General features: G+C 46.7%; 1 protein-coding gene across 21 annotated transcripts in view; it reads right to left on the bottom strand.

The window, feature by feature from the left end:
* TNS1 (tensin 1) overlaps positions 1-13,339 on the bottom strand; it is a 321,487-nt gene that overhangs the window by 50,974 nt on the left and 257,174 nt on the right. For 16 of the 21 annotated variants that reach the window (XM_082237860.1, XM_082237875.1, XM_082237878.1 and 13 more), the window contains 2 exons: positions 4,976-6,712; positions 98-184 (listed from right to left, as the gene is read on the bottom strand). In XM_082237860.1, the coding sequence (XP_082093986.1) occupies positions 98-184; positions 4,976-6,712 (1,824 nt within the window). The remainder of the gene's footprint in view (positions 1-97; positions 185-4,975; positions 6,713-13,339) is intronic. The other 5 variants (XM_082237880.1, XM_082237862.1, XM_082237863.1 and 2 more) reach the window with 1 other exon arrangement.

Genomic DNA, 13,339 nt, shown 5'->3' with positions numbered 1-13,339 from the left:
TGGTGTCCATGCAACAGCAAGGGAAACAGCAACCATGCGGGAGATCCACGGCAGGGGAGGCTGAAGAGAAAGGAGGAGAAGCAGCAACAGAACAAACCAGAAAAGGAGAAGGATCGCTGTCGGTGAAGAGGAGGATGGGGGCTTTTCATGCTCTTCCGGATGTCCCGGAGTTTGGCGTTGTATTCTGACAGGGGGAGACGGAGGTAGGGTGGGTAGGAATAGAGCAGCAGGAGAAGGTCAACCAAGGATGAAACAAAATCCGTCACGGAGAGTGAGAAAGAGAGTGTGTAGTCAGAGACAGAACAAACATCACAAACAGACAAAGGAGAAAGGGGAGGGGAAATACAAGAAAAAATATTAGTTGGAAATACACCCCAGGCTTGAATACAATGTGATCTGGGGTGAAGCTGGGTCGACATCAGAATACGAGATACCACTGAACCAAGTCAATTACCAGACTCTTCATGAGATCTTGGGTGAATAGGCTGACCTCAGGAGTATGTTTTGTGGGGTAATAAATCCCTTGTAGTTCCCTGGCTTTCTTTGGATTCAAGAGGAGCTAGAAAATCATATGAGAATCATATCTACCCTGTATACTGTTTCTGGAATTCAGTTATCAGTCTGGAAACTGGAGGAAAAATTCCTTCGTCTAATGTGCAGAATCAGCAGCATAATGACTGTAGAAATTGAAATATTGCAAGAATGTGGGAGGCACTGGCCGAACCACTCCTGCCCTCCCACCGATGCACCTGCACAGCACCAGGGCACAGATGTAACTGGCAGCCCTGGAACACCCCTGTTTTGCCGCTTGGACAGGGATTTCCAAGACTGGGTAAACAAAACACACAAATAGTAACGAAACAACTTGTGGAGGCATCTCTGACTCAGCTGGCTCATGTTAATTGTTTCAGAGCTTCCATTTCAGGTCCCTGAGTCTCTGCGCCAGGCAGGATTTGCAGCAGTTGAGGGCGGTGGTGGTGATGGTGGTGAGCTTTCCCTGGGAAGGGTGTCCTCCTAGAGGCCTTTTGCCTTAATCATTACAGGCTGCTCCCACCCTGCTGCATAGGAAATCTGAGTTCTCATGATAGCGAGAACCAGGGAGGATGATGATCTGTGAAATTCCACACATACTCGCCTTGGAACAAACAGGCAATTTATAGTAGCATGCATTGTAAATAACATGCTGGCCCCTGAGCTCTCTCTCTCTCAACCCCTCTCTCACAGCTTGTTCTGGCCAGTTCCATTCGCTCCCCTCCCCTCCTCCTCTCTCTCTAGCACCGTCCAGATCTCTTGCTTCGCTCCATGTTCTGTGATCATGGGACACTTATTACTGTGAACCTAGAGTGCAGGTTCATGCTTCCACAGCAGCTATTCTTTCCCCAGGATCTCAGGACATAGTGCCCCTTGGGATTATACACTGGTCCATGTGCAGCTCAGGTAGAAGGTTGCCACAGTATAACAACACTCGGAAAAGCTGCCATGTCCCCCCAAATCAGGAACAGGTGATTTGGAAAACGCCACTGTAAGCAGGAAATTCTGCACCAGTTTCCTCCCATGGTTCTGATTCACATATGCCCATCCACCATACCTTTTCTCTCCCTACCAGAGTGTTGCTATGTAGTAATGCAATGGGGTAAAAATCTAGTCCTCTTCCATCTGCATCAGCATCTCCACGTGATGGAAGTGTGTGGGTGCATGCATGGCCATGGGGGAGGGAGACAGCTCAATGCTGGTGTAAATGGCAAATACAGTGGCTTGCGAACTTCCCAGAAGCATTTGGATGACCACTGTGGAAAGCAGGATGCTGATCTAGCTGGGCCATTCATTGGTCTTACCCAGCAGGGCTCCAAGGTTCAACTCACACACTGCTGTATGTTGTTATTGCTTTACCACGGGTTGAGCCCAGCTGCCCCCTGCCTTTGCAATGCAAAGTAAAATGGACATTAAATCAAATACTGATTCATCAGTCTGCTTTGTGCTCCCCTCTGCACTTCAAGTGGTCTTCCTGTTTTCTCGTATTACTTGTAAAGCACTAGGTGTAGATTTTAGAAACAAATAAGTAAAGGAGGAATCAATTTTGCACAATGCTGAAAAGCTAGTTTGGCGAGGATGGGAAACATGATGTCACCAGCTTCCAGAAAACCAGAGCTGTTAACAGCTAGCTTCTGCTATGGACACAAAGAACTCATTTCCCCTGAGCCCAGTCTGGAAAAGAAAATTGTACATCTAAAGAAAATGTGGTGAGTGCATTTCTATAGCAGGTTTGCTCCTCACGCTATGTGTACCTCTGTATACACCCTAAGATGCCACAGTGACTCAGCCTCCAGCTTGGTTTCCCATCCTCCAGCCCTCCTTATCCCAGAACCAAGCCATTTCCCTTTGGCCAAATGCTTTTAATGCCTGCGGTCCAGGAGCTGAACTGGACAGAGCCCAGCAGCTGAGCCTGGCATTGCAGGCTGGATTATGTCCAGGACATTTCTGAGGAGCTCTGCAATTAAAAACTTTTATGTGTAATTACAATCCCAGGAGCTGCCAGGGCTGAGGCTGCATACCGGATACAAGACATCACAAGAGTCCTTAAGCAACACTGGATGTTGTTTTTATCAAAAAGCCCAAATGCCTCATTCCCAAAGACTGATCATTTTGCAAAGTGTGCCCCTCTCCCATCACTGCCCATAATTCATGCTTGGGCAACCCAGTCTACAGTGTGCCCTGTGGAGAATTAGTGAGGATGCCCAGGGGAATTACATGGAGGAAAGACTCCATTCTGGGACAACCAGTTAGAACCCATTAAAAAAGAGACTCAGCTGTACACATCAGAAGACCCTGAAAGTTCCCAAGACAAAGGCATTTGTGTATGTGCGCTCTTCATACTCATACACAGCATGAGGTAGAATCTAGAATCTCAGCTTAAAAAGAAAAATATGTCTATGATTATTGTGAAATAACAAGCTTATTTTCAAATAACAAGCTTCTATCTCTCAGGGTCTTAGAGAAAGGTTTCCCCCCAAAAGCCAAGCAATGTCTGCTTGAAGGGATGAGTCAAACAGATGTTACAGGGGAGCTCCATGCTTGGAGCTGCTACTATCCTTTTTCTTTCTGAAAAAGTGACCAGAGGGGAATGGAGGGCTGATTTGGATTTGGCTTACTAAGTATCAAGAGGAAAACCCGCAGGTTTAAAAAACCTGTATATTTTCCTCTCGGAGGATTAAAACAACTTTGGGGGAGGGCTAATTTGAATTGGGGGTGTGGAGAAGGCAAATAGTTAAACTACCTCATTTTCCCCATGGCATCATCTCAATTTAAATTGCCCCCTTCCCTGTGTTGACTTTTCCCAAAATATTAAGGTGTTAGGAGCTCCAAGCAAGAAATTCCTGTATCAATCATGTCTACTGGGCCCCTAGGCCCAAAGAATGATGATTGGGTGTCCCACCTATGCCTCCCCCTGTGGCTTCCAGGACTAATTCCACTTGCTCCGCCCTCTTCATTCCATGCCTTCCCCTCATTTCTTGCCTTTTATTATTGTCCGAGCCCCTACAAAATGCCCTGAATCTTGCAAAAGCCATACACAGAAGGAACTGTATGAATCCCACCCGTTTAAGCAAAAGTGCATAACTTGTTCTGAGTAAATTTCAGCTCCCTTGGTGCCGAGAACACAGAGTCCTGCCCAAGACTGCCAGAGCACTGGGCTTCAGAGGAAGGGCATGAAAGAAGCACCAAAGGCTATGGAATATTACCCTTTTGTGGGTGTGGTGGACATTTCCTTCCTGACTCAACATCTCGCAGCAGAATCATTAAAGGCTCTTGTGCCGCTCATTCAGTGAGCATAAAATCAAGTCAGAGCCCTGCCTTGTTTACAGCCGTCTCCCCAGCAGTTGCTGAGCAATTCATTCCTAAGTTCCAACCCTGCCATGCATGTTGCATCCCATGCCTTAATGCCAAATACCAGTAAGTTACAAATCAGGCATGATGGCTTTCATCTGTTCCAAGCTGCAGGTTTGCAGTTAGCTCTGCAGAAACCTGGCACTAGCCACTAGGACTCGGGGAGACACATCTAAATCTAGACAAGTGCATTCAGTTGCCCCAGAGCAACTATCGTTCTCTTACAGAAGAAGAAGGGAAGCCTACTTGTACCTTCTGAAGGAACAGGGAGAGAGGCTGAGATCTAGGGCTGTCACTTGAGGCACAAATTGCCCTGGCAGCTAGGAGTGCCTTTTACCAGCTTCGGTTGGTAAGACAGCTACAGCCGCTACTGGACCAAGGCAGCCACTTTGATCCACTGGTAGCCTCAAGACTGGATTATTGCAATGGGCCTCCATGTGGCCCCTCCTCTCTTGAGACAAAACTGCCCCAAGCCAATCAGGGTGGGCATGACACACTTTATATAAGGACTATATTGCACACTAGACTTGCACTAACAAATACTTTGTGTCTAAGGCTATGTGCACACTATATATTTAAAGCACATTCTTTCCCCCCAAAGATTTCTGGGTACCAGTTTACCCCTCACAGTAGGGTAAATGCTTCTTGTTAAATAATCTGGAATGGGGTGTAGCAGTTGCACTAAAGAGTTGCAGTTCCCAGCAACTCTTAACCACCTTCAATGCACAGAATTATTTGAGGGAAATAATGTGCTTTAAAGGTATAACATGCCTAAGTATGGCATGTTTACCTCCCCAAAAAACCCACCCACTCCTGGCATAGATAGATCCTATGGCATTTGCATGTTGTTTGCAAGTGTGGTTGCGAGAGCCCCTCCTACCAGGCATTCCCCCAACACACCACCCCCAGGACTGCTGTGGGAACAGTTCAGTTTATCCATTCTATTTTGGACTAAGCCACATGAAACAAACTGGGGCCCTGAGCAGCATTCTTCTCTTCCCAGCCCTAAAATATTATGTGGGGGTGGGGGACTTCTGAGCCCTAAGGATAAAAACCCCTGACTCATAAGAAAACAGAGAATAAGGCTTCCTACCTGCTACCCTGTGGGCCACCAGACCTTCAAGATGCAAAGGCTCTTCCTCTGTGGGGCGAGAAGCTTCCTCACTGTTCTCCGCATTCTTTATTGGTACCTGGGCTTGAATTGTCATCCCAGGGGATGGGGGTGAGGTCAGCAGGGGATGCTGAGCTTCCATGAGCTTATATGCCATTGCGTGAGGCCTGGGAGATGTAGGAGGGCTTCCTGCAGCCTGGCCATAGCTCCTGGCTTGCTGGTTTGGATAGCCATAGGACAAATAAGCCTCCTGGTCATCCTGCGCGGGGTACTCTGGCTCTGCAGCATTGTGGAGCAATAGCTTTGTGGGATGAGCTTTAGGCGCCTGGTGGTCAGGCAGCTGGGACACAGAGATGCCCATGGAGTTGTGGGAAGGGCTTCCTGGAATAGGGCCAAAAGGATTGGTAGACTTTGGCTGCACCACTTGAGGACCAGTCACAGGCTGGGCAGATACTGAGAGAGCCACCGGGCGTGGCTTATCTTCTCTGGAAGACACCGGGACACTCTGGGACTTGTGCATCATGGAGACAGAAGGGTCCAGGTCAAGCATGAGCATGTTGAGGGCCTCAATGGACTGCTCTATTTCCTTCTGGGAGGCCACCCTGGGGAATTCAGGGATGCTGATGCTTTGAGGGGGTGCTGCTTGTGAAGGGCTGGGCTGAGGGCTTGCACTGGAAACACTGGGACTTTGGCTGTCTCGGGCACCATCCTGTTGGCGGGAAGGTGGTCTGCTGCCTCCACTTTGCTGCTGCCAAGAGTTAAGTCCCCTCTGGACAGCTTCCCGGCTACTCGTGCTCCGGGCTGGTGCCTGAGGCAGCTGGGGGCTCTCAGCAGTCGCTGTGGGGAAGGACTGTGAGCGGTATATGCCATTTGGATCGTAGCCGTAAGGGTACTGCTGGCTGGCAGCTGGTGGCTGGGGTTGCAACCAGCCAGGAGTGGGGAAGCCATGCTGGTAGTAGTCGGCCAAATTCTCCTGGGCAGACACTGAAGGACGGATGTGCCCATACGGGTCCTGGGGGTGACGTCCCATCATGCTCCGCAAGGTGTTCTGGTTGTTGTAGGGGTAGCCACCATTGATCACCGTCTCTGAATCGTGCAGCTTGTCTATGCCGTTGAAGTTGGACGACCCATTGGGCAAGGAGTTGAGGCTCTCCATCCGAGGAGCCTCGTGGTAGCCCATGTCACTGGTGTTGGTGGTGCCATCAAATGACGAGAGGGTGCCCAGGCTCCCCACGCTGTGCCCATCCTGGTTGGGCAACTCGTCATCCAGAATGTCTGTTTCCCTCTCGGCCACCAAGCTGGCAGCTTCCCCGTTGACATGCACCTGAGCCGGAACAATGTGGCGGCCTGAGGTGGTGGAAGAAACCACTGCTCCCCCGCTGGGGTTGTGGTTATGCATGGCGGCCTCGTTCTCCAAGCCAAAGCCGCTGAGCAAGCTGTCAAGCTCCCGCTTCTCCTCTGGGGTTAGTATAGGGTTGCTTCCTCCGCTGCTGCCGGGGACTGTGGGCACTGCTTGCTCGTCAGTCTTGTCTGTCTTGGTGGAGGCGGTGGAGTTGCCCGAATCACTGCTAACAGAGAGTGTGTGCTCAATGTGGTTGGGGGCAGCCGAGAGCGTGATGCGGTTGGTGTTGACGGTGCCGGTGCTGCCGTGGAGTGAGTCTTTCTTCTTCACCTTGGCATATAGGCTGCCATCCAGAGGCCCTTGGGTGTGACCAACCTCTGCATGGAGGAAAAGAGAAGGGAGACAGGAAAATCAATAGCTGTTATGCTGCAAAAGCTTATGTGTTCCAATTAAGACATAAACAATACCTGGGCTGGTCGTCTGCATTTAGCTACAATGAGAAGGGACACTGCGACCCTGCCAACCAGCTGCCAAGCATTATCACATCCTGTGCCCTCCAGGCCTCTGAAGACAAGAGACGCCAGTGTGTCTCTCTGATGGTAGCACAGCCCCTGCCATGTTCTGCTCCCACAGGACCTAATCGCAGCCAGAGAAGTGCTGGCGGCTACTGGAGTAAAACACATTTGCTGGCTATTTTCTTCTTGACCTGCTATTACAAAACACAGCATGTTTTGTAGCAAATGTACCTGTATTGATCCCAGGATACATGAAACCTCTTTAGCAAGAGGTAAGCAAGTTGAGAATGGTTGGGACACCATGAAAAGGCTGAGACCAGAAGATCCTCTAGTCAAGTCTGCACAAGTTGTGACCCACCAAGACAAAGGACTTCAATAATCCTATTTTTGCTGCATGACCAGGGGGGCTTTTAGGCACAGGCAGGCCCCAATATGCAGCTGATGGGTTGTGTTAGGTTTGGTGAGTCACCTGTCGTACAGCCCTGATGTTGTATAACCCTGACGTAGCACCAAGGCTGGATCCTCCAACCAAAGGCTCAGAACATGCAACCTTCTCATAAGAGGGAAGCCAACCACCTGCTTCCATTCTATAGGTTTGGAACTTTACCGTAAGAGCAAAAGTAGCCCAAGTGTTCCTGCTCAGAGGAACATGAAAATTCATCTGGCATTTTACCTTAATTCAAGCAACAATGCTTTTTTAAACAGCAAAACAACAACAACAACAACAATCTGATTCCACCAACTAAAAAAAGCATTGTGTTCACTTTGCAGTCCAAAATAAAACAAATGGTCTTGATGGGGATAAAAAGAGCTCTCCTGCTAATATTTCATTCTGCTTTTGATTAAGATGTTTTGAAGGCCAGGGCCAAGTTAAAATGGAGGGGGGCACTTCTCACTAACACTTTAATCTATAATCGGCACCTCTTCTCCTCTTTTCAGTGATGAGAGAGGGAGCTTGAAAGGGAGAAAAAGTGTTTGTAGTTGCAAGTGCAGGAATTTACCTTCCTCTTCATACCCATTTAAGTGGTTGCTGTGTTCTGCCTTCCCCACAAATGCCCATTAAGAGTGAGGGTCATGCAATGCAGGAAGCACTGCCTTCTCTCTGAATTCAGTTGGAATTAGGCAAGCCTGGCACTCACTAATAGTGATGCTTGACTGGATGGGGTCACTTCAGAAAAGAGAACCTAACCAAATAAAATAAAATAAAATGATATCAACCTAGTGAAAAGAAACATGGGTATGAATAGCACTGGGAATGCTTTTAAGAAATGTGTGTGTTTGTGGCGGAGAACATTTTACACTTTTTGCTCACCGTAAGACTGTTTTGTATAAACCACTTGGAGGTTTCTCAGATTAAGCGGTATATAAATCATGTTAAATGGATGAATGAATGAATGAATGAATGAATAAACAAGCAAGCGGAAGGTCCATCTAATTTTCACTAGCATCATGGGCACTAAAGAATTGTATAGACAGATCTAGAGATGAACCTCATGCTGCAGGTGGTTTGCAAGGTAAGGCAGCAATGTTTTGAGGAGATATTTGATCTCCTCAGTCATGGGATTACGCAGCAACAGGTTTTCCCCGCCTTCTTTGGACAATCTATTATAGTCTTATAGTCTATTATACTATTATAGTCAAGACACTGGTGACAGTTCATGTGGGCACAGAGGACCCACCTACTTTGCCTCAGCTGCACTGTCTGCCTATATGCCCTAATAGTGACCATTAAAGTCCTCCTGAAACATCTGGGACCAAGTAAATCAAAGGGGCACCTGTGACCTGTACTGTAAGAAGAAGAGAAGAGTTTGGATTTGATATCCCGCCTTTCACTCCCCTTCAGGAGTCTCAAAGCGGCTAACAATCTCCTTTCCCTTCCTCCCCCACAACAAACACTCTGTGAGGTGAGTGGGGCTGAGAGACTTCAGAGAAGTGTGACTGGCCCAAGGTCACCCAGCAGCTGCATGTGGAGGAGCGGAGACACGAACCCGGTTTCCCAGATTACGAGACTACCGCTCTTAACCACTACACCACACTGGCTCTCAAGGATAACCTGTCAAGGATTTGAGATCAGCCACCAAAGTTCTGTTCATGTGCCCACCAGGAAGGGAGGTCAGGCTGCCTGGCTGGTACAGCAGATGAGACCTTATCTGAGGCAGCCCAAAAACTATGGATTACTCTCCCACCCACCCCCAGATAAATGATGAGCCCCCCTCCCCCCCCGGGTTCTTAAAAAGGTCTTTGTTCAGGACTGCTTTTAAAAAGGTGATTTTATAGATAGCAAACTTGATTTTAAGGCCTTACATTTAAATAGTTGGCTGTGAACTATTGATCTACAATACTTTTACTGCTGTTACCATGACTGTGATTATGCTGTTTATATGTTTTTAATCATTCTAAGAAGCCATGACTTAAAACCATGGCATCTAATACATTATTACGTAGCAGCAACAACAACATTTTTTATCTGAAGAAGTATCTGAAGAAGTATCTGAAGAAGTGTGCATGCACACGAAAGCTCATACCAAGAACTAACTTAGTTGGTCTTTAAGGTGCTACTGGAAGGAATTTTTTTATTTTAACATTTTTAATTATACTCTTGTGCTTGTGTAGTCATCAATGGAAAACTATATGGTCTCATTAGATCACACATAACTTTCTCTTTGCAGCTGAGGTTTCAGGACTGCTCCATGTAGGGATTTTAAGCATGCATGAAGTGGGCTCATGAAACATAAAAAAGGCAATGTTTAATTGCACAGAAAACAAAGCAATTTGGGATATAGGATTGTTTCAACATGAGTTCCAGCTCATACTGGAGGATCCTTTCTTTCTCACGCAGAAACGTTCTGCCTTTTTCTTAGGTCTCCTGTGAGGTTTCCTGGAACTGGTTGCACCACAATATGGAATGCTTTCATTTAGGGGGAAAAAGTGACTTCTATCTGGCCATAAGCCAAGGATTGACTTCAGGAACGGAGGATGGCCTAATGGAAGAGTGTGAAGTCATAGGGTTCCTATCTGCAAACAGCAAGCACTTCCGTAACTGCTTCGAAGTTCTAACCTGCCAGCAGGAAGCCCAATTTCTTTCCTACAGAACACTACCTAAGCAAAAGCATGTGCGCACACAAACACACAGAAGCAGGGGGCATAAAATGAAAATGGGTTTAGACCAACCATCACACAAGGCAGACAACCAAGTAAAGTTGTGTTGTCTTCACTGAGAGCATGCCCTACTTCGTTCCCCTCTTTCTTAGGTACTAAAGCTGTAGAATACTTTAAAAAGAGAGAAGAGAATACCAAACTTGGGTGTTTATAGGGGTGTGGGTGGGTGTAGCAGAACAGTGCATGTGGACACACACAGATATTCAGCAAACGGGAACAGACATGGACTCAGAATAACCACCACCACCACCAATTGCATATAAAATACTACTCAAAAGCAACAATCACACTTTTTATATGTGTATACACAGAGTAACCATCAAGAAATACACACAGAGACAGTAGTGCTTAACCAGTATATGCCCAGAGAAGCAGCGGCAAATAACGTACATTCTTTCATACACCAGCAATTATGGGACAGTGGTACAGATACACATTCAGCACCATTCCAAAATTTATTTAAAGTAACTGTTTTCCAGAGAACGCAGACATATGTATTCACAAGCTGCAGCCATAAAATATACTAGCTTACTTCCCAGTGTTTTCTATGTATCCAGCTGACCCAAGACTATCAAATAATTTCTGGCCCCTTTTGAGAAGCAGCTCTCCACACATAGCTTCTCTAAACTGACCTTTTCCCACAATGGTTATTTGTAGCCCAGGTTGCCCATCGGCTGGCATGCCTCCCACTTCGCTTTAAAAAAGATGGGACGAAGCTCTAACATTCTTCCCAAGGGCTGGGCAACCACACACATAGCCCTCAAATCAACTGGTGAACTTTGTGGGGAAGCCACAAAGTAATACTGGAGGAGAAAGTTCACTCCACTCCTCACTTTTCTTGAAGGAACACCAGCTCTCCAGATCTCTAACTACCTCCCTCAGCTAGTTTGTGTGGAGAAAAATGGAACTGTGGCCATGGGTGAATTTGTCCAGGTCTCTTCGTGTTGCTGCTGTATTAAGCACATGGGGCAGGAGGCACCAATAGGAAACAGAGGAACAAAAGAAAAAGGGGGGGACACATGTATCTTTATTTGGTCAATGGGACCAGCATTCTCCTATTGGTGCCAGTAGAACCCTCTCAAAGTTATCCTTCTGCCAAGCTCAAGTGATTATTTTTAAATTGCAAACACAGCCAGAAAACATCTCAGAATGCACCCTGAGTGTCATCCTATTTGAAAGACCCACAGTAACATTAGTAGGGGACACAGAGGAAAGAGACTCATCCCTTTCCCCTGCAATGCCATTTTCAGAGGGGAAAGAGCACATTAAGAGGATCTGTTTATTTACCATTCACCCTGATCTGCTTGCACGGAGCTTACCCAGCCGTTAGACTATGTCTGGTCTTTATTCAGCACTTGTTCCAATGTGTTACAGAACAGTTATATGGCAATGAGCATTCAACCCGATTCACATGTGTTCATGCATTTTTCAACACATTTCTCCATCACTTTCCAAATCACAAAAAGTTTTTTTTTGGGGGGGGGGGTTCTTTTCCCTTTTTAGTGGATTTGCTATGCAAGGGTGACAGAAGCCTGTAATCCACTTTAACTGTGCAAACCTAAAGTTCCGGCAGACACTTGAATCCCTCCCACAAAATACTGAGGATGGTATTCCGTTAAGCTTTCCTCAAAGTCAGCTCACTGAAATTAATTAGCACCACTAAGTTATGTTTATTAATACCAACTGGTCTACTTTGAGTAGAACTTAGTCGACCACCATCCTGCCAGTCTGAACATGCCACAGGCCACTTAGCAAAAGAAGGGTGGGGGGACTTGAGGATGTGCTGGGTGCCTCGGTTCCATAGGGCTTACGTTGCTGTGTACCCTCACTGTTGAGGATGAAAATGGGCCTAACAATATTTGTGGCAAGCGAGAAGTTCACATCAAGGTATGACAGATCATGGCCAAGTCAGATGCAATTCAGCATCTATGATCAGGAGTGCCCACCATTTTGTTGTTTTACATAACAGCAGCAGATGCGGGAAACTGTTGGGGCTGTTTATTCTACGTAACAAAATGCAATGGACCACTTGATCAAAAGAAAAAGAAAAGCATCTTAGCAGTTTACATAAAATACTGTAAAGTGTTTTATCAAAAGTTATAGATAAAATCAACAAAATTTGGGTTGTCTATGTTTCTCCTTAGAGGTGGCATTATGGTACAGAAACGATGTGCAGTTTAAGTCTGCTTTCACATTGGCATTTTCAAACCTAATCCAGAGGGGCTACTGGACCACACAGAGGTCCAGTGCATCGAGCAATGGGGGCGCAGCCACATAAAAACCTCTGGCACCCTCTTCCTTCCCTAGAGGCAACTACTAACCCAGCACAAAGGCCATTGTGTGTTCTCTCTCCTCCCCCCCCCCCGCTGTCTTTCTGCACAGGCTGCTCTCACAGGTAAACAGCTGCCGCATAAGTCATGGGTTTTACCTCCAAAGTTCATGCTTTTTGAGCCTCCTGAATATAAGGTTTTGCTTCCAATAGGCAAAAACCAGTCAGCAGACTTGTGAAACTACAATGAAATGAAAGATCCAGGCAGGTGAACAACTGTAGTGCTCCTCATTGCCTCTGTTTGCTATCTCTGTGAGCTCTTCAAAGAGAGATCAACATTACCGCCATAATAGGGGCACCCTATTATGATGGAGAATCACCATATGTGCCACAAACAGGAATCCACAGGTTGAAACCACCCTCAAATGCCCTCTGTCAATAGATTTATTTTAACATTTTGTTTGTCTCTCTCTCCTGCACGCACTCAGTGATTGTTTCCAGCTAACACAAGGGCCAATTCCCCAGAAGCTAAACAACAACAAAAACCTGTTGCGATGCCCAGCTTACTAGTAACAGGTGCCCCTCTTGTCCATCTCCTCTGTTACGGTAATGAGTGCCAGCAGAGCTATTCAGTCAAGTGACATGAAGGGAGGAGGAAGAACACCCATTTGTTTATTGACCCAGCTGCCAGAGCTGTCAGAGGCATTTGATACTGCGATGGTATGAAAGGGGGAAGAAGTAGCTGGAGCTATCTGTATTGATTCAGATGCAAGAACAGGGATCTCAACACCAGAAGAAAACAAGCCCTTTCCCCTCCGGATCTCACCCCCGCTCTCTGCTTCACTGATGGATATTGACCAGCCTAGCCAGGTGGGCATATACCACACCCAGCCTTTGAAGCCACACTTCTTTCACCAAAATTGAAAATAATATACCAGTATAGTCAAGCAGTTTTCTGTCTCTCTGCATCCTTGGCCACATATCTTGCACCCCTCACCCCACATACAAAAAGGAACAAGTCCATGTCCTGATAGACAAAAGATATAAAAAGAAGCAGCAGT

The sequence above is a fragment of the Podarcis vaucheri genome (genome assembly GCF_965113315.1).
Source record: "Podarcis vaucheri genome assembly, chromosome: 1".
NCBI classification, from domain to species: domain Eukaryota; kingdom Metazoa; phylum Chordata; class Lepidosauria; order Squamata; family Lacertidae; genus Podarcis; species Podarcis vaucheri.
The sequence above is the reverse complement of the archived record's forward strand: the minus strand, read 5'-3'. Positions and strand labels throughout refer to the sequence as shown.